The following is a 27,701-nucleotide window of genomic DNA, read 5'->3' on the forward strand; positions in this document are numbered from 1 at the left end:
CTCTGCACTCGATAATGTCATTTCATCTCTACGGTTTCTCAAAATTCTTTCTTTCTATGGAAAAATTTCATCTCATGCCTTTCATGGGACAATGCATCTCACACATTCTTCCATTGCTCCATCCGATTGAGAATGAATGCCATGAAAAACTAAGAAATAAAATTATAAGAAAGAGATGTGTTGAGTGAAGAGTGAAGAAAATGTTGAGTGAAGAGTCTGGTTTTATAAAAAATTTGAGTAATTGTAGAAGTAGAATGCCACAAATGTACTTGAGATTGGATGAAAATCTTATCTGAGAAATATCCGAAATTATAGAACCCAAAAATTCAGAATTTTTTAGTATTTTGAAATTATAAAAATTTGAACCCAAAAATTTATTCAGAAATTTTATCCGATTATGAAAATAGTCTTGACATGAAGCTATGGAATCAAAAATCTTATCCGAAAATATTATCCAAAATAATTATTGAGGTAAAAAAAATTGTGAATAAAACAAAAAAATAATGCGTCTCCCGCGTTTTGGACTGGTGGAAACACCTATTGGTGGGTCCCACTATTCACATAAATTTTTTTCCTAGCCTCGGGTGGGCTCATGGATGGACTTGGTTTAAGGGCAAATGGGTGGAGTTGCTCTTAGTCCTTGTGGGTGGAAGTGTTCTTATGTTGTACTAAATCTAATAAGGAGCCTATGTTCTCAAAAAAAAAAAAAAAACAGTTGCTCTGTTGCAGCCCGATCCGAGAGTCGAACTTGGGCCAAAGTCAGCGCCGAAGCCTGACGAGTAGCGAGCCCATAACGAATGGCCACGTGTACTCAGAACGCCATGCAATCACAGAACACCATGTCATACTATGACGTGGCGATCAACACTCAATTACCAGAAAAGCCCTTGGGTATTTCATACAAAGACCAATAGAACCGTTAAAACAGTCTCCTCACTCTCATTCACTGAGTCGTCTTCTTCGTCAGTCTTCGCTCTCAGCCGAAAAACCTAAAACTAACAAAAGGAAAATCCCACATGACGTTCGTTCTCTGATTCATCAATGGCGGATCTGTTTGGACTCGCATGCCTTTGAAGGATCACAACTCTTTCTGTTTCATTTGGTAACTGCAAATGGGGACCCGTTTTAAATTCGTGTTTTGTGCTGTGACCATCGTGATTTGTTTGGGAGTGTTTGGAATTGGTTCGGTTTCTGCTCAGAATCGAAGACCTAAGAATGTTCAGGCTGCGGTTCGGGCCAAGTGGTCCGGTACTCCATTGCTCCTAGAAGCTGGGTAGGTTGCATATGCATTTATGAATGTGAATGCTTGCTTATTATTCTCATTAAGTCTGTTAAATTTTGCGTAAGTTTTTCTTTCCATGATTTAATGCAAAGCGCATGCTTTGACGAATAGGAATTTGCTTGCCCTTATTCAAAAGAAATGGAAAATGATGGTTGAATAGGAGTGCGTTTTGGCAACCATGGAATGAGCAATGCCTCAACAAATATAATTCCAACATGGTAAAATGAAGTTAAAATGGCGAGAGTTAGGCGTCGAAATGTTAGAAAGAAGAAAAGTAAATGATATCTAACAGTTTTTTTTGTATGGAGATAGTCAATCTTAAACTGATTTGGACACTTTCCTTTATTCTTTCTAGTATATGTAGAAATTTAAAGAATTCATTAATTTTATGTAGTTTAGACGGCAATTGTTGTGACATTATTCAAAAATCAATTTTTTTCCCTATAGATGACCAAAAGTATGAGTCCTTTCATGGAGAAACTAGCATTGGGGCTGTGAAATTTGTCCCATGAGTTTTCCACAATCTTTCCAAACAGAAGGAGTCACTGAATCTTAAAGGGGATCATGGTCTTGAATGTAAGTTTAGGTCAGAATAAACGTGTCATAAACACAAGCCCTTTGCTCCCTCTGGAAATCTAAAAGGGATGAGAGTTTTGAGGTGGTTTTGAGTTTTGGATAATTTTGTCTTGGAACTTGGAAATGCATGCATGTTCCAGTAGGATACATCATAATATTGTGCTCATATGATGGTTATAACAGAATCATATCTTTTAGATGATTATTTGTTAGATAAGTTAAAATTTGGTGTTGAAATGTAATTGAAATCAGTAAATTAAATTTCCCTGATTTTTGTAAATACAGTTTATTTTCCTATGTTGTGCCTTTCTTAAGCTATTATTATCTTCCGTCTTTTGTTATATGCAGTGAATTACTATCAAAAGAACAGAAAGACCTTTTTTGGGACTTTGTTGAGGTCTGGCATCAGAGTGAGAAGGATGATGTTAATTCTCATAACGCTAAAGATTGCTTAAGAAAAATTGTAAAACATGGCCTCTCTATTTTAAGTGAACCACTGGCATCTCTGTTTGAATTCTCTCTTATGCTGAGATCTGCATCTCCAACATTGGTGCTTTATCGACAACTAGCTGAGGAGTCTCTATCTTCTTTTCCTCTGGTTGATGAAAGCAATTCGAGCGAGCATGTAGAAGGTAAAAGGTCAGATCCCTTGAATGTTGGTCTAAACCCAAAAAGCCCTAATGGGAAATGTTGTTGGGTGGATACTGGAGGTGCACTGTTCTTTGATGCTGCAGATTTGAAAATTTGGCTTCACAGTCCCAGAGAGTCGTAAGAACTGCTCTTTCATTTTGCTTTGTTATCTATCTCTGCCTATCACTCTAAAAAAAGAAGCCATATTGGGCGCAATTCCTCACTTTATATTTCTTGGTTTTCAGCTCTGGAGATTCATTTCAACAGCCTGAAATTTTCGAATTTGATCACATCCATTTTGATTCAAGTGTTGGAAGTCCGGTTGCTGTTCTTTATGGAGCTCTTGGAACTGATTGCTTTAGGGAGTTCCACCTCACCCTAGTTGAAGCTGCAAAAGAGGTTCGCAACTTGTGTTATTCACTTTAATATCCTCTTGGACATTAGAGTGATTACTCATACTACGTTAGATTTTTCTTTGTTTTCAATTTGGAATAATTGTATTAGAAGTCCAAACGTGGGTTAGGCCAGTTGGCCAGGGCAGTGAGCCCACCCCTTGCACCCAAGTTCGAATTCCCCTCCCTGTATGTTAGATTAATTTAGAGTAATTTAGACTATCGCTGGTATTCAAAGAAAAAAAAAATTGTATTAGAAATCTAGAAATGGCTATCAATCATATTATAATACATCAGGGAAGGTGAATATAGCCCAATATATTTAGGTGTAGCAAAGTAAAAGTAATTTTGGATTCTTAGAATTTTTTTTGTTCACTTGAGCAACATAAATTGCTTACATACCAACTGGTTATAGAAATTAGAGGCTTATATTACCATGTAGCTTTCTTTTGTTTTTTGACCTGCATTTCATTTTAGCTTATAAACCATAGGGCAGATTTAAAAATGTTTCTAATAGAGGCGGTAGGCGTTAGACATTTGAAGCAGTGACTGAATCTACACTTCTCACCAACAGAAACACTTTTTGCAACATAAGATGTAGTGTATTTTGTTTCTGATCTTGCTACAAGCATAGAACTAATGTAATAGCATTGGCAAATACCAATTTGTCTGTTAATTGTAGGGATACTCTTTGAAACACATAATGCCTGGATGTACGGTAGTGAACATGGGGGAAATAATTGATTTAACGTGTCAGCTTTGTATTCTTTTTGTTCATTTTCTACTTTTTCCTTTATTAACTTGTCGAAGTGTAATGTGCCACTAATATTACCAAATTATCATGATGCTGTCATGTTTACCAGCTGTGTAATAGCTCTGTTATATGCGTACATTTATATGTAGTGGTATATATATTAGGTGAGTGTTGCATGCATTATTTTATGCGCATCATACGTACCTTTGATTGTTTGCTAATTTTTATGTGTGATTTTATGCTATATTTGCTCATACATTGGCTAACTTCCAGGGAAAAGTTAAGTATGTTGCTAGACAAGTATTGCCTTCTGGCTGTGATGCGGAGATTGACCATTGTGGTGCTGTTGGTACAAGAGATTCAGTAAACTTGGGTGGTTATGGAGTAGAACTTGCTTTGAAGAATATGGAGTATAAGGCTATGGATGATAGTACTATAAAGAAAGGTTAGAATAATTGATTCTAGCTGTTGCCCTTGAGCACCCCTGCTGTGCTTAATCTTTAGAAGTTAAAAGTTTGTTTTCTCTCTGGGAAGCTGGTGCTGGTGAAGGGTTTCTCTGTTCAATCTTTTACTAACTTAATTTGTGTATTAGTCTACTGCCTTTTGGGATAGTTATTTTACTGCACGAGTATACACTTCAATATTTTTAAGCGTCTTAATCTCAGAAGTTATTTTTATAATTATTTCCTTAATTTCTGTGTGCCGAATTACAGTTTCTCTTTCACTTGATTTTATTTACTGACTTTTTCATGGGTTGTAGAAATAGTTCCAGTTCTTTCAATTGGGTTTGTACATGCTTTACGCATAATTTTGGTTTCATGATGTTGAGTTCAGTTGGAGTCAATTCTCAAGGTGGGGGATTTCTAATTTCTTCCATTTCGGTCCTCTTCCCACTATCCAGTGGTACATGAGTTGGACATCTTTCATTCATTTATTCTCCACTTTTCATGTGGCTCTTTAATTTAGAATAGCTTTTGCTTATAGGCAAACCTTAGAATATGTTATCTTTTTTTCTTTTCTAGAAAGTTAGATAGCAAGTGAGTTGTGTTGCATGACTTTGAGAAGAAAACTTTTGCACTTAAGTATATAACATAGAAAAAAACTAGGCTAATACATGAGCGTGTTCTGTGCGTGTATAGGGTCTTTGTTGTTATAGTTGTGGATATGTGATAAAAAAATTCAAATTAAATTAAATGTTCAAGGTTGTTGGAACTCTTTTTAAAAAAAACAAAATACTATTTAGATCACTAAAGAATTCTATTCGAATTTCTATACTAAAAAATCTAAATTTCCATTTTCATAGAAAGATACATTTTGTTAATCACACTAAAAGAGTATATGAATGGGGGCAAGATGTCCACTACAATGACCTACCACATCCATTTGCCAGAACAAAACCTAATCTGCTGATTAACAAAGAACTGCCACATCCAACATATCCAAAGTTATATTTGCAGAAACAAATTCACCAGAACATCAATAACTGAAACCGAATTGAATTTGATATGTGGAAAAGGTGGTGTGCTTTTTTATATATTTATATTATAGGATTATTCATGATTTGGTGTGGAGCTGTTGGAGAGAGTTTGAGGGCAGTATCATTTGATTTTCGGGATGTTTCCTTCTAAGATATTTAATATGGTTGGAAAGCAGTTGCTTTTTTATTTATCAATATGTGCTTTGTTGATAGGAAGTGTTATTGAGTTTCATATGTAGAATTGTTAGTACTGATCTGTTGAAGGGGATTGTTTCTTTGTATTGTTTTGTATCTATTATCTTTGGTGGGTTTGTTACAGTATCAGTAAAACTCTTACAGATACAAAACCAAATCAATGTGATATGTTTATTAGAAAAATAATACGACTATGAATAGCTTAATTCTCACAAAGTCAATTACAAAAGTGAGTCAAAAGTGAGTCAGTGCAAAAAGGTTTCTAAAGACTTAGTAAGCTCTAAGAAACTCAGACATGTAGTAGTCTTATAAAAAATAAAGAGAGACATTGGAATGCATGAATAAAAATAATATATAATTTTTTGGGGAACAGAATCACATGATCCCCTCGAGCAGTTTCAAAACAACTGATACAGTTTTACTCTTTCTAAACCAATTGCTACACTCTTCCAGAAGCTGCTGGAGTGGAATTTGATTCTGCTTGAGTGAACTACAGAAAACCATTAATTCTGCCTGAACGAATCGCAGAAAACCATTTCTTTGTTTGGTTTTCAAGATAAATCATCACTTATTTAAAAGGTACACACCTTTATTTACATGCACGAATGTGTACCAAAGTCATACTGACCCACTTAAGACTTGAGATTCGACGTTAGTTACCTCCACATCCACACACAGGATGTAAGCTTGATTCATGATGTAGCTTGAAGGCTGTCTTAAGTAGTAGCTTGCACACTAATCGCTCAACTCGGCTTGGATAGCCTTGACTCTATTTACAAAGACTTAGGTTTAGGATAGAAAATTGCAAAGTTTCAGTAATATGAATTGTACACTATTTTGTATAGTTTATTTTTCTCTTTTTTTTTTCCTCACATCTTTATATTATTCTGTTTTGTTATTGTAGTAAGTAAAATCTTTTTTGTGCTTTTACTCATGTGTTTTAGGTGTTGGAGTCTTTTTAATTTCTTCTGTGGTTAAGAACCTCATGAGTTTGAGGTTTATGCTGCAGGGGTCACTTTAGAAGATCCGAGGACTGAAGATCTAAGCCAAGAAGTCAGAGGGTTTATATTCTCTAAAATTCTGGTTTGTTATCCTTTATATAATAGCACAAGTTACAGTGCAAAGTGTTTATTAAAAGCAAATGGTTGGTGTGCTTCCTTGCCATCTTTTTGTAAATATTGATCGTTGTGGATGGGAAACACTGCAAAGTTATTAAAAGCAAATAGTTTCACATGGAAGCCCTTGTAATTTTTCCACTGAAAGACTGATTTCTAGACAATTCCCAACCTATAAGGGTATGGAGCCACCATTGAGTTTAGTGTAGCGTGTCAAGTGGAAAAGGCTGATAGGGGTCACCATTCCACGAATAAGAAAAATGGAGCATAAGAATGTTCAGTCTTATACTGGAACAAAAAATTGAAAATTTTCCTTTTTTGTCCCTTTTATAGAAGGCAGAAAAAGATGGAATAAATAGAAAAGGAATAAAATAATGTTTGGATTTATCTGATTTGCTACGCCCTTGCTTTCGGTGAATTTTGAAATTGAGAATGAAATTAAGTTGCAATTCAGATTAGGGATAAGTGATATATATATATGCACATGTACATTTTTTATTAGTAAAAGTGGAATGTGTATATATGAATAGGTATGATGGAGTGACTTATGAAGAACTCTGGAATAGAGTAAAATTTTGGGCCTCTCTTCGGGCATCTGTCACCGAACATTTTAAGGATTACCATTATCCTATTATCTTGAGAGATATGAGAGCTGTCTTAAGATATGTTTACTTAGATGCTTTTTCTAGCCTTTTTTAGGGTGGTGTAGGTTCAGTGGTTTTCTTCTTGTTTCTAGTTTCCTGCTTTTGATTAAGTAGTGTTTGCTTTTGTTGTTTAGTCGAGGACAGCTTGTCCTCTTGATTATCAATACAATCGTTTCTATTAAAAAAAGAAAGAAAAAGTATGTATATTTGTCATTAGATACGATCGTGGTTTTAAATGTTTTACACACATATTGTGAATATTATGCTTGGATTTTCATGATCCACAGATATACCATGTGTTATTAACTAAGTTTAAAGAAGTTATGAGAAAGATGAGTAGTAAAGGCTACTGGACTCAACTAAAATTTGAGAAAAGAAACTAGTGGACACAGAAAATTAATCTGGGATCGAGAAATTTATTAGATGGTCTTTATGACTTATGAATTAATAGGGTTGGTTGATATGTTTAGCAAGCTCTAGAGGATTAGTAAAACCCAGCATCATGATACTTATAGACAGATATAAGCATAACCAAAGGCTGCACCAACTGCTCTTTATTAAGCTTGTGAGTTTTATGATGTTGTATATTCTGAAATAAAGCATACGTTTTTGTGTTTTAACCCATGCGGGCAACATCAGGGTATGACCAACAGATCACTAAACATGTGAAAAAAGAAATTGACCTAATTTTGTTCCAAGAAGATCAATTGCAAAGCCCTCTTCAAAAGGTTTGATTGATAATTTGAGAGAAGGGGACCTCACATGCTTTTAATTATGTAGAAAAATCATTTTATTGGCAGACTTTAGGAAAGATGATTGATTCTGTGACTAAAGCTGGAGTAGTGATTAAAATCAGAAGTTAAGGTAGATACCATTAACAACAAGCAAAGGTTCTCAAAGATGGTTCAATTTTCATATGAAGATTATTGTACAAATTTGGAGAGGTAATGGAAGGTAACTTTGACTTGCTGCTTCTGAGTGAGTTTGTGCTGACTTGCCATTAACTGATGCTATATTTAACAATTCAATTTTATCAAAAAATGGAATTCTATAACTTCGTATGGAATTATTGTAGTGTGGGGAATGGATAATTTGATGTTCAGAACTTCCACCCAATCACCATAAAGGATGACATTATTTTGCTCCATCTACTTGCAGGAACGCAGACCTGAACTCACATCAGAGGTAATGGCATTCAGGGATTATCTGTTGTCATCAACAGTATCTGATACACTTGATGTTTGGGAACTAAAAGGTATCTGCAAATTAAGGCTTTAGTCTTTTTTTCTGATGAAGTGCAGTGTGCTAAATGTTACTCTTTTGAACAGATTTAGGACATCAAACTGCACAGAGGATAGTTCATGCTTCTGATCCCTTGCAAGCAATGCAGGAAATTAATCAAAATTTTCCAAGCATTGTCTCTTCCTTATCTCGCATGAAGGTAAAGCATTTTTGTACGGTTTGAATTTGACATGAATCTTAAATAATTTCTTCTTCCTCATGGTGAAAATATTTCCAGAATAGATATTTTGTTTTTGCTGTTGTCATCAATTCACCAAGCTTTTTGCTTTACAGCTCAATGCTTCAGTTAAGGATGAAATAAGTGCAAACCAGAGAATGATCCCACCTGGCAAGTCCTTAATGGCTCTGAATGGTGCTTTACTCAATATTGAAGATATTGACCTTTATCTGTAATGCTTTTTCTCTTACTGATTTTCTTTTTATCATTTCACACTGAAAAACTTGCATAATTCTCACAGTTTGTGTTATCACACTGATGGTGATGCATGTGGTTGTCTATTTTAACCAATTTAGACGTGTAGGATTTCTTTTGGCTTGACAAATGTTTGTGTGATCTAGAGAGAATTTAAGTTGCTTTAATTGTATTATGAGCTTGAGGAGGGTGACAGGATAATTTTTCAATCGTACATGATATGGTTTAATATTATTTTGTAATCTTTCTTTCTTTTCTTTTTTTGTGAAAAAAAAACTTCTTGCAGATTTCAATTACCATTAGGTGTCTAATTTAGTTAAAAAACTTTTATATTATGACTCAATGGATAAACATAACCCATACTCCCATCATTATGATGTAAAAAGGCCCTATAAGAACCCTAGAAAATAGATATGTAGAGCCCTTCTTGCAGCTGTAGGATGAGTAACTGCTACTCCAATCACTGCTGGAGCCTGGAGCCTAGATTTTCTAAAGGCAAATCAAGTAAAGTCTGTAGAAAAGTTTAGAAACTGAAAACTCTCGCCTTTAAAAATAGTGTCCAGGTTAAATTGCTCTTCTATCTACTTCTGCTGCTGCAGAAAATTTTCCAAATCTTCTCTTAACCATATTGCCTACAATTCCTTGATTCGTCTCTGAGTTCTCATGATTCCACTCTGGATTATTTCCTTTCCAGCCATAGACCCACAACAAGCACAGATCTGAAATGGCCCCTGATTCCACCTCATGTACACAGACCCAATAAGAAAAATAACCCCAAAAAATAGATATAAATATAACCCTTGTTGCAGCTGCAAGATAATTAAATGTTACTCCAATCACCGTTGGAGCCTGGATTTTCTAAAGCGAAATCAAGAAAAGCATGTAGGATAATTTAGAGACTAAAAATTCTCCCATATAAAAACAGTCCCAGGTTAATCTGCTGTTGCATCTCATTACCAGTATGAATACATCTTAATATGTTCTACTAACCATGTATCCAATTATAGATTACCTTACATAAGAAATCTCGCCACATTAAAATTTCACATCATTCACCATTAGCTTGTTCAAAATTGTATTCATCAACCCTTCTAAGAGTCTTGGGATGTTGTCCTATTCGAGTCTGTCTTTCACGCTTGTGCTGATCTTTACGATCCTCCGTGGGTATATTTTGTGTTGCATGTACCATTTTAATCTGTTTGGATGCAGAAATGTTTTGTAATGTCAGTGAAATGATGCAAAACTTGGAAACATCAACTCATGGAAATGTCACAATTTATTAGTAATGAAATTCAGGTGTATGACATGTTTTTCCTTTTAGATTAAGAGAAGTTTTTGGGGGTTATGGTCTTGCCTAAGGCGCATTTGGTGAAAGATAGGCAAATTTTAGATGCAGTATAGGTGGGTAGATTGTGTAGTACTTCACTGTAATTGATTTGCTTGTTGCTCATATTGTTGTTGTTTTTAATACACTCTTGAAATTGCTCTCTTAACCTTGCCTGAGTATTTTCTGTTAAAGCAGACTACTTGTATTGATTGAATTTACCTTTTTATTTGCCAATAGATTGTCCAAAATCTTGAGAAAACCATGCATTGTTGTAAATTTGAATGTCATTTATCGATTTTAGTGGAGAACGTTTGATTGAAAATGGTATCAATTGTTATTACAGTAAGAGGTGCTTGAGTTGGTATCTATATGTCCAGCTCTATTCCTGTCACCTTTATACTTTTCTGTTGTTCGTTTGACACTCATTCGACTGTTTACAAGTTTAATGCTCAACTTAGTCTGTTCAACCACTGACATTGCATTTCCTTAATATTTCGTAGGTTGGTTGACTTGGTACATCAGGATTTATCATTGGCGGATCAGTTTTCAAAATTGAAGGTGAATGGAGTTCAATCTTAGCTATGATTAGCTGGAAGAGTGCACATCATTGGTTCATATGTGGTTAATTCATGCAATTGACCTGTTCACTCCCATAAAATGAAATGCTAAACTTTCAATTTTAGGATTCACTCAATGTCAGTTTTTATGTCTTAAATGGGAGCATCTTTTTTTTTTTTTTTTTTTAAATTTATAATTAATTTTATTATTATTATTTTTTAAAAAAATAAATAAATTTTTTAAGGGGGTATAAATTTGTGTTATTGGCCCCCTTTCCCTCCCTCCCTTTTTTACAAACTATTTGTCTTACAGAAGCAATTTTTGTTTTTATATTTTTATATTTTAATATCTTTGTGAAATGTGATTAAAATAATGGTCTGGCACTTCTAGATTAAAATGTTATTTAAAGGTGATCTGAGTTAGGGATATCACCTTCACTTTCATCAATCTTCTTTTTCAGTCAGTTAGCTACTTTTGAATAGAGTACATTGCTGGGGATCCTTGGGTTGGTATGACACTCATTTGTACTATTTGTTCCTACTTCTGGATGCCTAAAATATTTAACGTGGTTGAGGCTGAGATGGGCAGATGCACATCCAATTCATGGGTTAATTCCAGCACAGATATTGAATTTTGGGCTGGGTTGGGCTTTGTCTAATGTCTTTGTATATCTGACTTTGAGCTGACTAAGCTCCTGGTGTAGTCCTGTAGGCCTTCTTTCAAATTTGATATATAGTAGTGTTGAGCAGTGTTGTTCAATGAATTATACCATAGATTTGAAGTTAGCTTGATATATTGTTACTATCAATTATCACAGATTCCTCATAGCACTGCAAGGAAACTCCTGTCGACTGTGCCTCCTCCAGAATCTAATATGCTCCGTGTAGATTTTCGTTCAAATCATGTTCATTATCTAAATAACTTGGAAGAAGATGCTATGTATAAACGATGGAGGAATAATCTAAATGAGGTGGATATATTGCTTCTTTCAGCCCCTCTCTCTCAACTTTGGATGACATCATATGCCTATGTTTTTTCTAGAAATATGATCTCTACAATATATTTGGGTGTAGATTTTGATGCCAGTGTTCCCTGGACAGCTACGTTATATCCGTAAAAACCTTTTCTATGCAATTTCTGTTATTGATCCAGCAACTGTTTGTGGTCTTGAGGTAAGTTTTATTCTCTGCCACGTGATAAGTGATATTCTGGTTTCATATTATCTTGCTGGGTTATACTTATTGGATGATCTTTTTTTGTTCAAATCTTGCAGTCCATTGACATGATTACGTCTTTGTACGAGAATAACTTCCCTATGAGATTTGGGGTTGTACTGTATTCTTCGAAGTTCATTAAGCAGATTGAAACTAGTGGCGGTGAAGATGACAGTAAAATTGGGGAGGATATATCCAGCTTGGTAATTTCTTCTGTACATTTCTTATTTTGTCACTCTGTTGTGTATTTAATTTCCTCCTATGCTTTAGCTGTTGAGAGTATTATCCCAAATCGTGGAATTAAAGACTTGCATAATACCTTAAAAGATCTTGTTCCCTTCAACCCATTGACAATTGGTTTGGGGTTGGATGCACACATTCTAGCATGGTATGGGCTAACACCCACATGTGCTCACGTCACCAAATAACATGTGTTGTCCACTTGTTAGTCTTAAGAGATGCTACATGTGAAGGTGTGTGTTGAGAGTATTATTCCACATCAGAAATAGAAGCCTTGCCTTAGTGGTTTAAATGATCTCCGGTGTCTCCACACATTGCCAATTGGTTTTGGTTGGATGCTCACATTCTAATATTAGCAACCTTCCGTATGCCCCTATCATACAAACTATTTTTCATGTCTTACAGTAGCGATTCTTGAAAATGGTTTTCCTTGCAGAGGCTCCTGGATTATAAAGAAACACTTTTTTGTCTGTGCAGATTATACGTCTCTTCATTTATATCAAGGAGAATCATGGAATTCAAACAGCTTTCCAGTTTTTGAGCAATGTAAGTGTCTGCTGTTATGCTTCTGTCAAATTTGTCTCCATATTAGTTAATAATAATTGCACTAAAAAGATATTTCAATTGAGATATAATAATTGCTTTTCATATATTGCTTTTCTGTAGCTTTTTTTGCTGTCATAATGTCACAGTATTTCAACTGTTGTCATCTTTTATTGCATCCTTTTGTTTCACGTGTTCATTGCATTGTTTGTTTTCTTGTGTTGTGCTGTGTGCTAAGTCTGCTCAAATGTTCCTACTGCTTAATTGACTAAAGCACCTGATCCCTGTCTTGATGTGTTATTTTCAATTTTTTAATTTTATCTCTACTCCTTACTTCTTTGTATTCTGGATTGGTTATTAGAAATAGGCTTACTTTATACATTGTTGCATATGGTGGAGTTACTTCATTCTTAGAAAAAGAGGCACATTGTATCCTGTACCTGGACACAGTGACATATTCTTTTTACCACTAAATAAGATTTTACATCTTAATATGTTTGTATAAGTAGGCCTCATGTTGGACTAATTCGGAGGGAGAAATTAGATATAGAAAAGTGCCATAAAGAACTTCTCTTGTAACTTGAATGATTTTAGATGGTCCCTGTATTCTCTGGGCATCTTTGCATTAATGTTGCTTCTTGATGTGCACTAACATCTTCGCACACTATTTTTGACTTGTAAGATAATGCCGTGTGAAGCAATACTCCTTAATTTTATGCCTAAACAAGACTGTTTTGTTTATTCTGCATGTCAGATAAATAAATTGCGGATTGATTCTGATGGTTCTGACGATGATGCTCTTGAAATGCACCATGTCGAAGGAGCATTTGTAGAAACTGTATTGTAAGTGTTTATACATATTTTACGGCTGATTTGAATTCCAATACTTGTATAATAATCATGATTTCCTGTTAAAAATATATGTATTCCTTATTTTATTTCTGGGTGAGCTGAAATCTGCTCTTATTCTCCTTTTGTAGATCCAAGGCAAAATCTCCACCTCAAGATTTATTACTGAAGCTGGAGAAGGAGCAAACTTACAAGGAACTTTCTCAAGAAAGCTCCATGTTTGTCTTTAAGCTGGGTTTGGCTAAGCTGCAGTGTGGCCTGTTGATGAATGGGCTTGTGGTGGATTCTAATGAGGTATTGTTTAGAAAAAAACAGCGTTTGTCAACTAATACAATATCATTTATACCCTTTTGATGTTAGATAAGCTGAATAATGCACTTAGAAATTGAGGGCAACATAGTAATTAAACTCTATTTTCACTAGCTCCCTAACCTTCTCTGTCCTACTTCTATCTACAATAACTTCTTTTGAAACATCCATAGCATGTGTAGCCTCTTCTAGTTCTTGAATATGTCCACTGTTCCTAGATGGTATAAACCATAAGTCTTTTTGGTTTACATTGATCAGGAGGCCCTTATAAATTCCATGAATGATGAGCTACCCAGAATACAGGAGCAAGTTTACTATGGGCATATAAATTCTCGAACAGATGTTCTTGATAAATTTTTATCAGAAAGTGGTACTACTCGCTATAATCCACAGGTGAGCATTTTAGAATAATTGTATTCAAAATTTAGAATGCTTTAATTAGAGTCATGATTGTCTATGTATTGCAACGATTTAACATGTAGTGTATTTTTTTCTTTTCTTTTATTTTTTGTTTTTGTTTTATGTAGATTATTGCTGGTGGAAAACCAAGGTTCGTTTCTCTGTCTACATATGTTCTTGGAGGAGAAGGTGTCTTAAATGATATTACCTATTTGCATTCTCCTGAAAGTAAGCTGTTTCTAAGTATAAACCTTTAGTTCGTGCATACAATTTTGCTCAGTTAATTCTAACTGGTGGATCATTTGATTCCACCCAGCTATGGATGATTTGAAGCCTGTGACTCATCTTCTAGCTGTTAATGTTGCATCAAAGAAAGGGATGAAGCTGCTTCATGAAGGCTTATACTATCTGGTTAAGTTTTGAACACTTGCATTCTTTAAATTAATATTATATCTTTGCTGTCATAATTTCACCCTAAACATGTTCATCACCATCATCATAATTATAGATGTTGTTTTCTGTTTTGTATTTATTTATTTCATTGTAATTCAGATGGATGGGTCTAATGCTGCTCGAGTAGGTGTGCTTTTCAGTGTCAATCAGCATGCTGATGTTTCTAGTCTTCTTTTCGTGAAGGCGTTTGAAATCACCGCATCCTCATATAGGTTTGTACGTTTATCAAAGCATAATGGGAATGTTTATCAAAGCTATGGGCAATGAATACATAACTGATGTTAATTTTTCATGCTTGTTGTGCAGCCATAAGAAAAAGGTGTTAAACTTTCTGAGTCAGATGTGCACATTATATGAGCATAATTACTTGCTTGCACCATCTGAAGCTGCTGAGAGCACTCAAGCATTTATAGATAAAGTCTGTGAGTTGGCTGAGGCTAATGGGTTATCATCAAAGCCCTATAGATCTGCTCTTTCTGAATTTTCTGCTGACAAATTGGGAAAATATATGAATAAGGTATACAATTATCTGTGTGGTTTGGCTTTTTATCTTTAAATTCTAGTGTGTATAAGTTCACTGCTTTCATCAGATGCCTACTGACTTCTGGTACACATTGGCCTGCTGTAGTTCCTCGCAAATAGTTCTGTGTATAGGGTTCTTTTGATGCTTTTGCCCTTTTTTCGTCCTTTTTTCCTTTTTTGGCCTTGCGTGTTATTAAGAAATCATTTTGTCTTTATCTGTTCAGACATTGGTAATCTACTGTGAGAATGTTCTTGTGATAGCTGTGCATGATGGTTTTCAGGTAGCACAATTTTTATATAGGGAGCTTCGCCTTGAATCTGGTGTTAATGCAGTCATTACTAATGGAAGGGTGAGTCTTCTATGTTGACATTCTACTTAGTTGGAAGTCATATTAAATGTTATTTCAGCTCTTTTACTTAAACATAGTATAAAGTTTCAATATTTTTTTAAAAATAATTGTCTTTACAATTAGTTTCCATGTCTAGGCAACCATCCCTATATTAATGAAATCATTTTGTGTGATGATATAGGTGACACTTTTAAATGACGAGAGCACCTTCTTGAGCCATGATTTACGTCTTCTAGAGTCTCTGGAGTTTGCACAGAGAATAAAGCACATAGTGGAAATTATTGAAGAAGTGAAGTGGCAGGATGTGGATCCTGACACCCTAACAAGGTTTTTTAGTCAAGCTTCTTTTCTTTAACTGTGCAATGCGTTCTGCTTACATCCTAAATCAGCTGCAAGTTTTTAACCCAACCATTGTGGAGACCAAAGATAATTATGCATCTTTTTTTTGGCTTGATCCTGTGTATTTGAATTTAAGATGCCTAAGCATGTTCCAGTAGTTTTCTTGTAAGTCAATAAATTTTAATTATTTCTATATGAACATAAACTAGAAATTCATTCTGAAAGAGAGATATTGGCTTTCTGCTTCTGCCTTCTTGCATAGGATACCTAGTGAGGAAGTTTGTTGGTTTACCTTTGCTGCCCAAAGCTTAAGCTGTTAGGACGTGGGCCAACAATTACTTTATATTCTAAGACATAGTTTATATGACATGCTCTCCAAGGTGGCAAACAATTTTACAGATTTCATCTTTCTTTTTAAAATTTATTTATTTATTGTTTTTGAATCTCAGTTATTGCATGCCATATTCACTGTTTTGGTCCATGACCCAGGTCTCCTTGAGGATTGTATTACATGTATTCAGTTTTGAGTTTTGGGTATTGGTACAAGTCCTGACCTTGGATTTCCCTGTTTTGTTGGACTTTCCATATATTTGGATGATCCAGTGCAAATGAATTTGATATAAGGGAGCCGTCCATATAATTGGGGTGACTGGGGATGACTGATAATGTCGATAATGACTCTCAGTAGGGATCACTGATAAATTTTGGCCATTTGTAACTGACACATCAATCTTTTTCGTTCACCATCTTATCTTTTATTTGGGTAATGACTAATTGTGATTACATGTATTCAGTTTTGAGTTTTGGGTATTGGTACAAGTCCTGACCTTGGAGTTTTGTTGGACTTTCCATAATTTGGATGATCCAGTGCAAATAATTTGATATAAGGGATCCATATAATTGGGGTGACTGGGGATGACTGATAATGTCGATAATGACTCTCAGTAGGGATCACTGATAAATTTTGGCCATTTGTAACTGACATCAATCTTTTTCGTTCACCATCTTATCTTTTATTTGGGTAATGACTAATTGTGATTTTTCAAATGGTACTTGCAGCAAATTCATTAGTGATACTATCATGTGTGTGTCATCTTCAATGGCTATGCGGGATCGAAGTTCTGAAAGTGCACGCTTTGACATTTTGAATGCAGAATATAGGTAAACAGATAACTGGTTCTTTGAGTGTATATATAGTATGGGGCAATGACAACTAGATGTCTCATTGTAATTTAGTTTCATAATACCATGTAAACAACTTTAATATTGTCTTTAGATATCTAATATTTAAGAAAAAGCATGAGTGAGTGTGGTCTTTAGTGGCAGTTCACCTGGATATTTGATGTTGGGTGCAAATTTTAAGGGCTTGTTTGGGAGTGGTTCTGAATAGGCCAATAATCACCTCTAGAATCGCCTCTCCATATAGTCACTTTAAGTGGTTTTAAGTGATTATGTAAAGAAGAACGTGGGAGGTGCTTCTCCTCATAAGTGATTTTGGGCCAGAATCACTCCCAAACGAGCCCTTATTGTGAACAACGAGCCCAACTCCTTAAAACTTAGAAGTACACAATTGATATTAGATTTGCAGCCCAACTTCCTTAAAACTTAAAAGTACACAATTGCTGTTAGATTTGCAGTTTAGATTTGTAATACAAATTTATAAATAAACCCAATCCTAGGAGGAATGATGGACTTTGGGTGTGTTTATATGTTTAAATAGTGCTTGGGTGTGTTTATTTTTAAATAGCAGCCTTTTTGTGGTCTTCCAGGTTCACTAACCCCCACCACAACCATCAACTTCGGCACCTTTTAACATCATGTCTATTTTAGTCATTATTCACAGTGTTTTAACACTGCTTTTTGTACTAACAGCACTTTAAAAATAGTGTTTACCAAACATGTGAGACAGAGACTTTTTTTACAGCCCCAAACTAGGCCTCCAATTGCTGTTAGATTTGCAGTTTAGATTTGTAGGAGGACCTTGATTTGCAGCCTTGTGGTCTTAGGTTCAAACCCCCATGGCACCTTGGTAGTGTGTGTGTGTGTGTGAGAGACACCCCCCTTCCCCTTGTAGTTTAGATTATCGCTTGTATTAAAATAAAAACTTAAGCAATTGATTGTAGTTTCTAATGTTTAGTGAAAACGGAAATAAAAGGGGGCATCTTTTGTAACTTTCCCATATTTGTATCTGATTATAGTCTGAGTTTCTGTTGTGTACAAAAGTATAGCTTTTGAAATATATGAACAATGGTTAAGAGAGAAGCACCTTGGTATAGTTTGTAGTGGTGATTCTCATGGATATGTTGGGGTCTGTAAAAAGTTAGATTATGTATTTTGTTGTTCCATTATATCTTACACTCCTCTTTTTCTTTATCCTTACAGTGCCATTGTTTTGAACAATGAAAATTCTAGTATTCATATCGATGCAGTTGTTGATCCTTTAAGTCCATATGGCCAGAAGCTATCATCAATTCTTCGCGTTCTTTGGAAATACATTCGGCCCAGCATGAGGATTGTACTAAATCCAATGGTGAGATAATACTTTCTCAGTTGCTTAAACTTCATAAATGTGATACATGAATGCCTTTACCTATTATGTGTTCTTTCCATTCTACAGTCTTTGGTACAGAAACTCATATATATAGAGTTAAATTTTCAAACACAAACTAGCATGCAACTTAATACGGAACAAAACGCCCTTTAGGAGTGCACCTCACAATCGGATTTCATGATCCAAACCATTCATTTTTCTAGAAATCTGAATGAATCGAATGATTTTATTCTTCTCATTCTGAAGTATTTATAAGATGTACAAAGTATACAAAAAGGATACAAAGTCAACTATATTAAATATTAAACCCTAAACCTAATATATCACGTCAACAATTTTCAATTAGCTATTTGATTATTATCATAAACTGTTCAATATTGTTATTGATTTCACTATGGCCGTCTGTTTATCTGGTAATCATTGCCTCAGAGCTTTTTGTTTTGATAGAGGACCCAAGAAAGACAACACTTTTTTCTACATTTTGTCTATCCCTGGTCTCTCATAGCATGCAAAAGGACTCAACAAAACTTGTTCTGCTGCATTCTATTTTCTCCTCGGGTCATATTCATCTTTCCTTTTTGTTCAGTTTGTTTGAATTGTAAACTTAGATGATCTTGTATTTACCAAGTATGGTATTCTCTTGATTTCTGCTATCCCAAAGTTTGGGGATGGCAATTTTTGTCACCACCCACAAATGGAAATAAATCTGATCAAATGTTATAAATGTTTAGATTTCCTTGCCAGAGTGTTTGGTTTACCATCCAGTTGACCTGCCAACAGAATTAAAAAGTCACATTCAAGTTGATCTACCAAATGAATAATTCACTCTTGATTGGTATAGCCTTTTTATTTTTATTTTTAAATGGAATGAGAAACAAATTTTCATGAATGAATAATTGACTCATGATTGGTATAGCCTTTTTATTGTGGCTTTATCTTTTTGAGGTTTGACCTTTTTCCATAGGTCACGGTGTGTTGTTACCTGTTTGGTTTGATATTCAAGCAGTTTATGAGTTTTGATTTACAAATAATAGAAAGCCTATCCTTTGCCTTTTCAGTGTATCCATGTGTTGATACAGTACTGTTTATGACTATTGCCATCGATAAACCAAAGATGGTCTTTTGTTTGGTTTTGGTATTTTTGTAAATTCATGGCTAGGTGTATATGTTTCTCTCACTGCTTTTGTTAATGCAGTACTGTTAATATTCTCCACATTCTAACAATTGAGTTCTTTTCAGAGTTCTCTTGTCGATCTTCCTCTGAAGAATTATTACAGATACGTGGTACCAACAGTGGTATGCTAGATGACTAGTTTTCTATAAGCCCAATACTTTTGTTTCCATTGGAATGTAGACTCCTGTATCAGACTCTTTGTCATCATATTTGCAGGATGACTTCAGCAGCACCGACTACACAATAAATGGGCCAAAAGCCTTTTTTGCAAACATGCCACTGTCCAAAACTCTCACAATGAATCTTGATGTTCCTGACCCGTGGCTAGTTGAGCCTGTTATTGCAGTGTGAGTTTCTCCATTAACACAAGTTTGTAGTTTCTGTCATACTGTCATTGACTCTGATTCAAACAAAATGTAGAAGAATTTACGTTATGACTAGCACTTTTTATGCTTTGCCCTTTACTAAATTTATTTCTAATTATACACAGCCATGACTTGGATAATATTTTGCTTGAGAATCTTGGTGAGACACGGACATTACAAGCTGTGTTTGAGCTTGAAGCTCTCGTCCTTACGGGTATGATTTTGTTCTCTTGAGATGAATTGTAACTCGGCATTACCTTACAATTTTACTGCAAGTTAAGGGTGAGGTGAGGGTTACTACTATGTTGTCATATGTACTGACAAGTCGTCTTAACCAGGTCATTGTTCTGAGAAAGATCATGATCCTCCCCGTGGCCTTCAGTTGATTATTGGTACTAAGAGTACACCTCACCTGGTTGATACTCTTGTGATGGCCAATCTGGGATATTGGCAAATGAAAGTGTCTCCTGGGGTTTGGTACTTGCAGCTTGCTCCTGGTAGAAGTTCGGAACTTTATGTTCTGAAAGATAATGGTGACGGAAGTGGAAGCAAAACATTTTCCAAACGCATCACCATAAATGATTTGCGGGGTAAAGTAGTTCACCTGGAAGTAGCGAAGAAAAAGGGAAAGGAGCATGAAAAATTGCTAGTGTCTGATGTTGAAGACAACACACAGGATAATAAGGAGGTGAGTGCTTCTTGTTATTACTTTTGAAATATTGTCCTAATTCCTACTACTGTTGTGACCAAATATTGTCTTAGTGTGTAGTCTTAGAAATGTTTTTTTTTTTTTTCCTTCCATTGTTGTAGGGAAGTAGCTGGAACACCAACTTCTTGAAATGGGCTTCTGGTTTTATTGGTGCTGCTGAACAATCAAAAAAGAGTGGAAGTACTTCAGTGGTAAGGAATCTTAGTAATTCCTTTCTTTTCTTCACGGGATTGTATTAACATTGCTTGAACTGCTGTTGTTCTGTTTTTGGTAAAATTACAATGTACCACGTGTCATTTCTTCAATCATTGCAATGGGCAGCCATAAGAAACTATAGATTGGTACTTAGTTAATGGAAATCAATAACAAGTTGTAGTTATACATAAACATAATAGAAGTATATAATTTAGTATTGGTCCGAGTCAGGTTAATATTTGTCTCTACTGGTGGATACAAGTAACCTGTTAAACTTAATGAATTATATACATACCAAGAAAAAGCTAATTATATAATAATTGGAATGTATCAGTTTGGTGTTTTGGATTTTAGTCTGTATATATAAAGCAAAAGGACCATGAAGGTTAGATTTTCAGAAATAACTTAAAATTACCCTCAGTTTAAAAGAAATACTACAGTTGCTCCCCAATCCAACATTACAGAAGAAAAAGATAATCTTTAAAGTCTGTTGAAATGAATGGCCTAGTGAAGACCAAAACCTTAACTCTCACAAAGATCATCTGCCCTTGCCACTCCATAATCTCCAAAGATCCTCTGATTCCACACAAATTATCCATAGTACAGCCAAGACATTACCACTACCATTGAAGTATAGTCTTTGTCCCTCCGCGAAGTGCAGCATGTTTATAACTTAGCCAAGATTAACTCCCTGTTGCAGTCACCCAACTCACTCCAGCGTCCTTACACAAAGTTATGCAATAATCCTGAGGCTACTTGAGAATACACGAAGATATGATCAGTGCATTCCCTCTGTATCTTACTCATAATGCGCCGCTGAGGAGTAATAGCAGCTTCTCTACCCTGAAGAAAATAACAAGTATTTCCCCTCTGGTGAGCCCCAAGCCAAACCAAAATCTTGACTTTAGTCTTTCCAAGTTGTCTGCACTGGGGAAAAAAAAAAGCCGGAGCTGCATCATTTGTATTTAGGAAACTAAAGAAAGGTTAGCAAGAAAATTCTCCTGATAAATCCAACCTCCATTTTCTCAAATCAGGTTTAGCTTTAACAATTCTAGTACTCCAACAATCCCAGTAATGAAGATAACTCGACCAGCTCTTCAACCCTTTCCAAGAAGTTCCGCTTAACCTGCTTTTAAGCTTTTCCGAAGTCCATTTTGAAAAATATTACCACATTTTTGTTTATTTCTCACCTACTAATTTGTTTGCCACCAAAACTGCATATCCAAGATCTGTCTTACTTTCACAAATGCCACTTGAACATCTGAAATGGTGACACATAGAAAACCTCCCTTTGGCACAAAGCGAAAACCTCATACAGGCTCATCACTAAACTTATTAGTCTACATTCCCCTTATTTACTTTTAATTAAAAGCAATCAGAAGTTGATTAAGTCCAGTTCATCCAAATGGATTGCATTAGGTTTAGCAAATGTCTTGGTCTTTATGCAACTTCTTACTGCTTTTTTTTTTTTTTTTTGTGTGTATTTTTCGATTTTCTCAAATACTGCTTCTGACTAATTTTAGATATGCTATTATTGATTACAGTTTGCATAATGTGTAAAACCTTACGTTAATTAAACATTATATCATTCCAGTTAGACTCTGGTTATGTTTGATAGTACTCTCTATTATGGTTTTGGGTAATGATAGTCTTGCAACTATTCCTTCTTAGGAGCAAGGAAAGGATGTACGGCATGGAAAAACGATTAATATTTTTTCTATTGCTTCTGGACACCTGTGAGTGTTTCTTCTCTCTTGATTTTGATCTTCTTTATGCTTTCTTTTACAGTCTTTCTTTGGTGAACATAATTGAGTCCATGATTGCTTCTGCATCATTATTTTGTTTATCAACATTTTTTAATTTTTTTAATTTCTGCCTTGTATTATAAATGGAAAGTACAATATTTACTTGAAGATGATCAAAATGTCATAAAGAGTCATGATGTAGTAGGATACTACTAAATATCAAGTACTTCCTTAAAAAAAAAAAAAAATAAAGTACTTAACTCGTTCTCACAAAACTTCATTCTTGTTCAGATTGTGATATTCTCTCTTTTAATATGTCTTATATGTTTGATTGTATGTGCATTTCTATAATATTTAAGCAAGATTTGAAATATCTTGTGGCTTGACAGTTATGCAACTTATAAATTGGTTGGCCCACCATGCTTGATATGGTCCTCATTTTCCTAGAGGATAGATGGAATCTTACTATTTTGGGAACTCAGTAACTTTGAAATTTCCTTAATTCATGATCATTGTTTGGATTATTGTTAATGGACATCTTGTTCATCCTCCTTGTACTCCTGTTATTTCTAATAAACATTGGTTTTTATGAAAAATCAAAGATTGAGTATACATGTTGTATTTAGGAATTAGTTTTTAATGTCTTCCAGCCTGGAGGTGAAAGCCACAAATGATGATCCAAAATAACATTTGTGAACTTCCATAAGCCGTTGTCTCAAAAGTACACGAGCCTGGAGTTCATAAATATTTGGCAGATGGTGGTGTGGTCAATTTCATTGGGACCCCAGTGGGGTGTGAGTACAATTAAATCAAACCTCAGGGGTTCTGAAATTGACCCACAGATGTTGTGCCATACGATACAATTAAAGTGTTGAAATTGGTTCTTTATATGCCTATACACGTTGAATTGAAAAATTGGTTTTTGGACAGATCTCAGATAAATGCTCCCGCCCTCTTAGTTGCATACCGAAATAATTTTTCATTTTACAACTTTTGCAATTAGATAATAGTAATAGAAATAAAAATGAGAATGGTTATTACAACTATCATGATAGTAATTACAAGAAAAATTGTCATCATTATTCTATGAGATTGGCTTATTTTAATTTTTCCATTAAGCGTGAAATCTTTTAATGACTTTCTTGTGATATAACTTGGCAGATATGAACGTTTTCTAAAGATCATGATTTTAAGTGTCTTGAAGAACACCCGTCGTCCAGTCAAATTCTGGTTCATAAAGAACTATTTGTCTCCTCAGTTCAAGGTTATAAATGTTTAAGTTGTACATTTGTCAAGGCTCATTTGCAGAGAAAAAAATGAGACTGCTTACTTGGATACTTGTTCATTATTATTATACGCAGGATGTCATTCCACTTATGGCTCAAGAATATGGGTTTGAGTATGAACTAGTCACCTACAAGTGGCCTACATGGTTGCACAAGCAGAAAGAAAAGCAAAGGATTATTTGGGCCTATAAAATCTTGTTCCTTGATGTTATCTTCCCCCTTTCTTTGGAAAAGGTATTGCCATTTAATATTTCGTAAGACAACTTGCTGTCTTAGTGCTTTTTCATATGTATATATGTATATATTTGACATCTTCAATATTTGCCAATATCTGCAGGTCATTTTTGTTGATGCAGATCAAGTTGTTAGGGCAGACATGGGAGAACTCTATGACATGGATATAAAAGGAAGACCTCTTGCATATACTCCATTTTGTGATAACAACAAGGATATGGATGGATATCGGTTTTGGAGACAAGTAGTTATCAATAATGCCCTTATCTTTTTTCTTTTCTTCAGTTTCTATATTTTTTATGCATTCATGAATGAAGTTTGTCACCAATTTCATGGATCCATGTCTGTTAGAAAGAGTGTTATGGAGTAGTTTGTTAATTCATCATTGGTTACTTGCTTCTTCTCTTTTTTTTTTTTTTGGGAACAGGGTTTCTGGAAAGAACATTTACGGGGAAAATCCTATCACATAAGGTCAGTTTATGTTGAAATTGATCATAAGTTGGACATGTTAAGTAATAATATATTTGTAGTAGTTAACTATTGTTTTCAAAAGTTTAGCCTGTGAGGATGTGGGCCAGCATTTATTTGATGTTCTAGAACTACCTCTCACATGTGGACTTCTCCCTACCACTAGAGGGCTCAACATGGGGAATTCAACTTATGTTGAGAATTTGCAAGTATAAGGATTTGAACTTACAATCTTTTGTTCTGAATACTTAATAAACTATTTTTAGCTAATCATGGTTTTCAAAAGCTTAAAACTATTAGGATCTGAGCCAAAAATTATTATTCTAACAAGAGGGAAAAACTTGCGGAGCTGATGTGTTGATTTTGTGCAGTGCTTTGTATGTTGTTGATTTGAAGAAATTTCGAGAGACTGCAGCAGGAGATAATCTGAGAGTTTTCTATGAGACTCTTAGCAAGGACCCAAACAGTCTATCTAATCTGGATCAGGCAAGTGGTTAAGCTCATAATTCACAGTTCTTTTGGTTGCATGATCACGTATTTACGCTTCCAGTTATGATGTATGTGACGAGAATTAATGTGCTTGTGCATGTCTTTGTCTGTCTGATAGTCTATTTGTCTTTTCATTTTAAGGCATAATAAATTGATTTTCGAAGATGAGACAGAGACATACGGACCCCACTTGGGTACTGAATGTTTATATTTTAACAGTACTGTCACATGTGGGCCCAGACTCCTCAAGTAGGGCCCAACATGTATAATGATTGATTAATTAGGCAATGAAAATGATATTACGAATTTTACATTAACTTTATCTTTGTATACGTGCAAACAAAGAAAATGGATGTGTGCTTGCTGCCGTTCCAACATAGCAGTGCATAAAACACCCAAATGCATTTACAAACTAACGACCCTAATCATCGGGCAAACATACCCATTGCACTATCAGCAAGCTCCTATCTCTGTATGGAGGAGAAAACAAATAAGAACCCAACAATTTTACATTGGGAACACATAATTTGGAGGCTCTTTCCAGACCTACATTTCCATTATATTTTTCATTAACCATTCTAAATGCCACTATTAATGTTACAGGATCTTCCAAACTATGCTCAACATACAGTACCGATATTTTCGTTACCGCAAGAATGGCTGTGGTGTGAATCATGGTGTGGTAATGCCACAAAGTCCAAAGCAAAAACCATTGATCTTTGTAACAATCCCATGACTAAGGAACCCAAGCTTCAGGTAGATGTTTGTTCCTTTGGTTTGTTTTTTTCCCTACTGAGTACACACACCTTGGCCAAGTTATCATTATACTTTTTTTTTTCAGTGTTCTGATGTGCAATTACTTTTCCTGAATTTTATTGAATCTTGCAGGGAGCTAGAAGAATAGTTTCTGAATGGCCAGATCTTGATTTGGAGGCGAGGCAATTCACTGCAAAAATCTTAGGTGACGAACTGGACGTCCAAGAGTCCACACCACTGCCTAATCAATCGGAGAAATCAGTGATTGGCAGTCCAGCAGAGGACCTTGAATCTAGGGCAGAGTTGTGAATATAATATAAAATACACTATGGTTTGGTATAAGTAGAGCAATTATGCAAAAGATCTTGGGTAGCCAGTACACTTTGCATAATTTGACCTCAAGGTGACAGAGCCTTCCATACGGTGAAATTGTTGTATGCTAAACAAGAGATTTTGGCCAGCAAGAAGACCATGTGATACCTGAAAAGAGAGGCTTTGCAGGCTTTTCATTTTCATTTTCATTTTCTATTTTTGATTAGCTGCTGAGACTCGTTCAGGCTTATTAGCTAGTAGCCCTAGATGTACTATTTTTGGCCCTGGATGTACTTTAGAAAAGAGATTATTGTTGCTATATATTAACCAAGAATACAAGAGATTTTGCCATCTTTCAATATTTGATGACAATATAAATGAAAGCTATTGTTTACAAATACTGATATATAATATATTTTCCTATTTCATTTCACGCGACCTCAGCCCCTGAAATTCTCCTCACATTCAGATTATTTTGGGATGCAATTGTGACAGCTTAACCCTATTGACAGCTCTAGATAAATATTATTTGCTCCCATTCTTTCTTAATTCGTCCAAGAAAAGCCCTTCGGCCATATCATCTCCTCCTTGGCTCCGGCGACTGCGACATACTCCGCCTATGTGGGTAGACAAAGCAACTATCTTCTGCAATTTAGAGACCCAACTTGCCATTTGCTTAATCTTAAATTTGCCATCGGGGCGGTATTTTTCTACAATTCGATATTGCTCGGAGCTTCTTTTTGTATCTTTTCCTTTGATTGAGAGAAATTTTTAATAACCATGAGTAAAAAGGGTACTTGTCACAATAAATTTTTGTAAAAAATGGTTCTAGTTTGTTCAATTTTTGAGGTATAATTGAAAAATTAAACAAAATTTTAATTCAATTCATAGACAAACTACACACCAAAAATAAAATAAAATAATATTTTATAAGATTTTTGCCGCATTACCAAACATAAGAGATTAATCTTCCATTTCTTATTCTATGAAAAAAGGCATGGTGCCATCAATTATTTTCCTTGAATCAAAGGGCCTAAAATTATTCAGAACCATGTAGTACTCTACTTATATTTTCTACTTGTTAGAGTTAAAAGGTTGTAGTTTGGTGTGCCAAGGTATATGTCTAGTTTTTGCAAGCTTGGAGCTTTTTTTCAGAAATTTCTTAGCCTAGAGTAGATATGAGTGGAGGTACACCTTGTGCAATTGTTGTTGTTGATGTACTTCTCCGTATTTAGATTAATACCCTCCTAGGCATGGTATTTACATATCCCCAAAGTCAACTTTTTGGGTGTGTTTATCTATGTTTAAATAGTGTTTGGATATAATTTCAACCCTCATTTTGGGTGTTTTAGTGAAACTCCCCTTATGGTTATCATTTATATTAATCATATGGATTATTTATATTTGTATAAATAAACTCCTTCGTATTTAGATTAAAAAACCCAAGCACTTTTAAACATAGAAATACACCCAAAATCAACCCCAAAGTCAACTTTTTGGGTGTGTTTATAAATGGGTTTTAAGTGTGTGTAATG

General features: G+C 34.9%; 1 protein-coding gene across 1 annotated transcript; it reads left to right on the forward strand.

Moving 5' to 3' along the window:
- Positions 1–933: 933 nt before the first annotated feature.
- Positions 934–26,564, forward strand: EBS1 (EMS-MUTAGENIZED BRI1 SUPPRESSOR 1). The gene is made up of 37 exons (XM_008220554.2): positions 934–1,273; positions 2,207–2,626; positions 2,734–2,887; positions 3,908–4,079; positions 6,316–6,389; positions 8,224–8,320; positions 8,394–8,506; positions 8,641–8,756; positions 10,607–10,664; positions 11,482–11,634; positions 11,738–11,836; positions 11,938–12,081; positions 12,596–12,664; positions 13,416–13,504; positions 13,642–13,804; positions 14,078–14,212; positions 14,347–14,446; positions 14,535–14,629; positions 14,771–14,883; positions 14,978–15,188; positions 15,475–15,543; positions 15,725–15,870; positions 16,942–17,043; positions 18,265–18,412; positions 19,673–19,729; positions 19,824–19,954; positions 20,098–20,186; positions 20,311–20,660; positions 20,783–20,872; positions 22,548–22,612; positions 23,783–23,885; positions 23,983–24,141; positions 24,245–24,385; positions 24,569–24,612; positions 24,981–25,095; positions 25,702–25,854; positions 25,987–26,564. The coding sequence occupies exons 1-37, from the start codon at positions 1,113–1,115 to the stop codon at positions 26,161–26,163; spliced, it is 4,875 nt and encodes a 1,624-aa protein (XP_008218776.2). The 5' UTR covers positions 934–1,112; the 3' UTR covers positions 26,164–26,564.
- The last annotated feature ends 1,137 nt before the right edge of the window (positions 26,565–27,701 follow it).

This window comes from Prunus mume, linkage group LG2 (genome assembly GCF_029339155.1).
Source record: "Prunus mume cultivar Tortuosa linkage group LG2, ASM2933915v1, whole genome shotgun sequence".
Taxonomy (NCBI): domain Eukaryota; kingdom Viridiplantae; phylum Streptophyta; class Magnoliopsida; order Rosales; family Rosaceae; genus Prunus; species Prunus mume.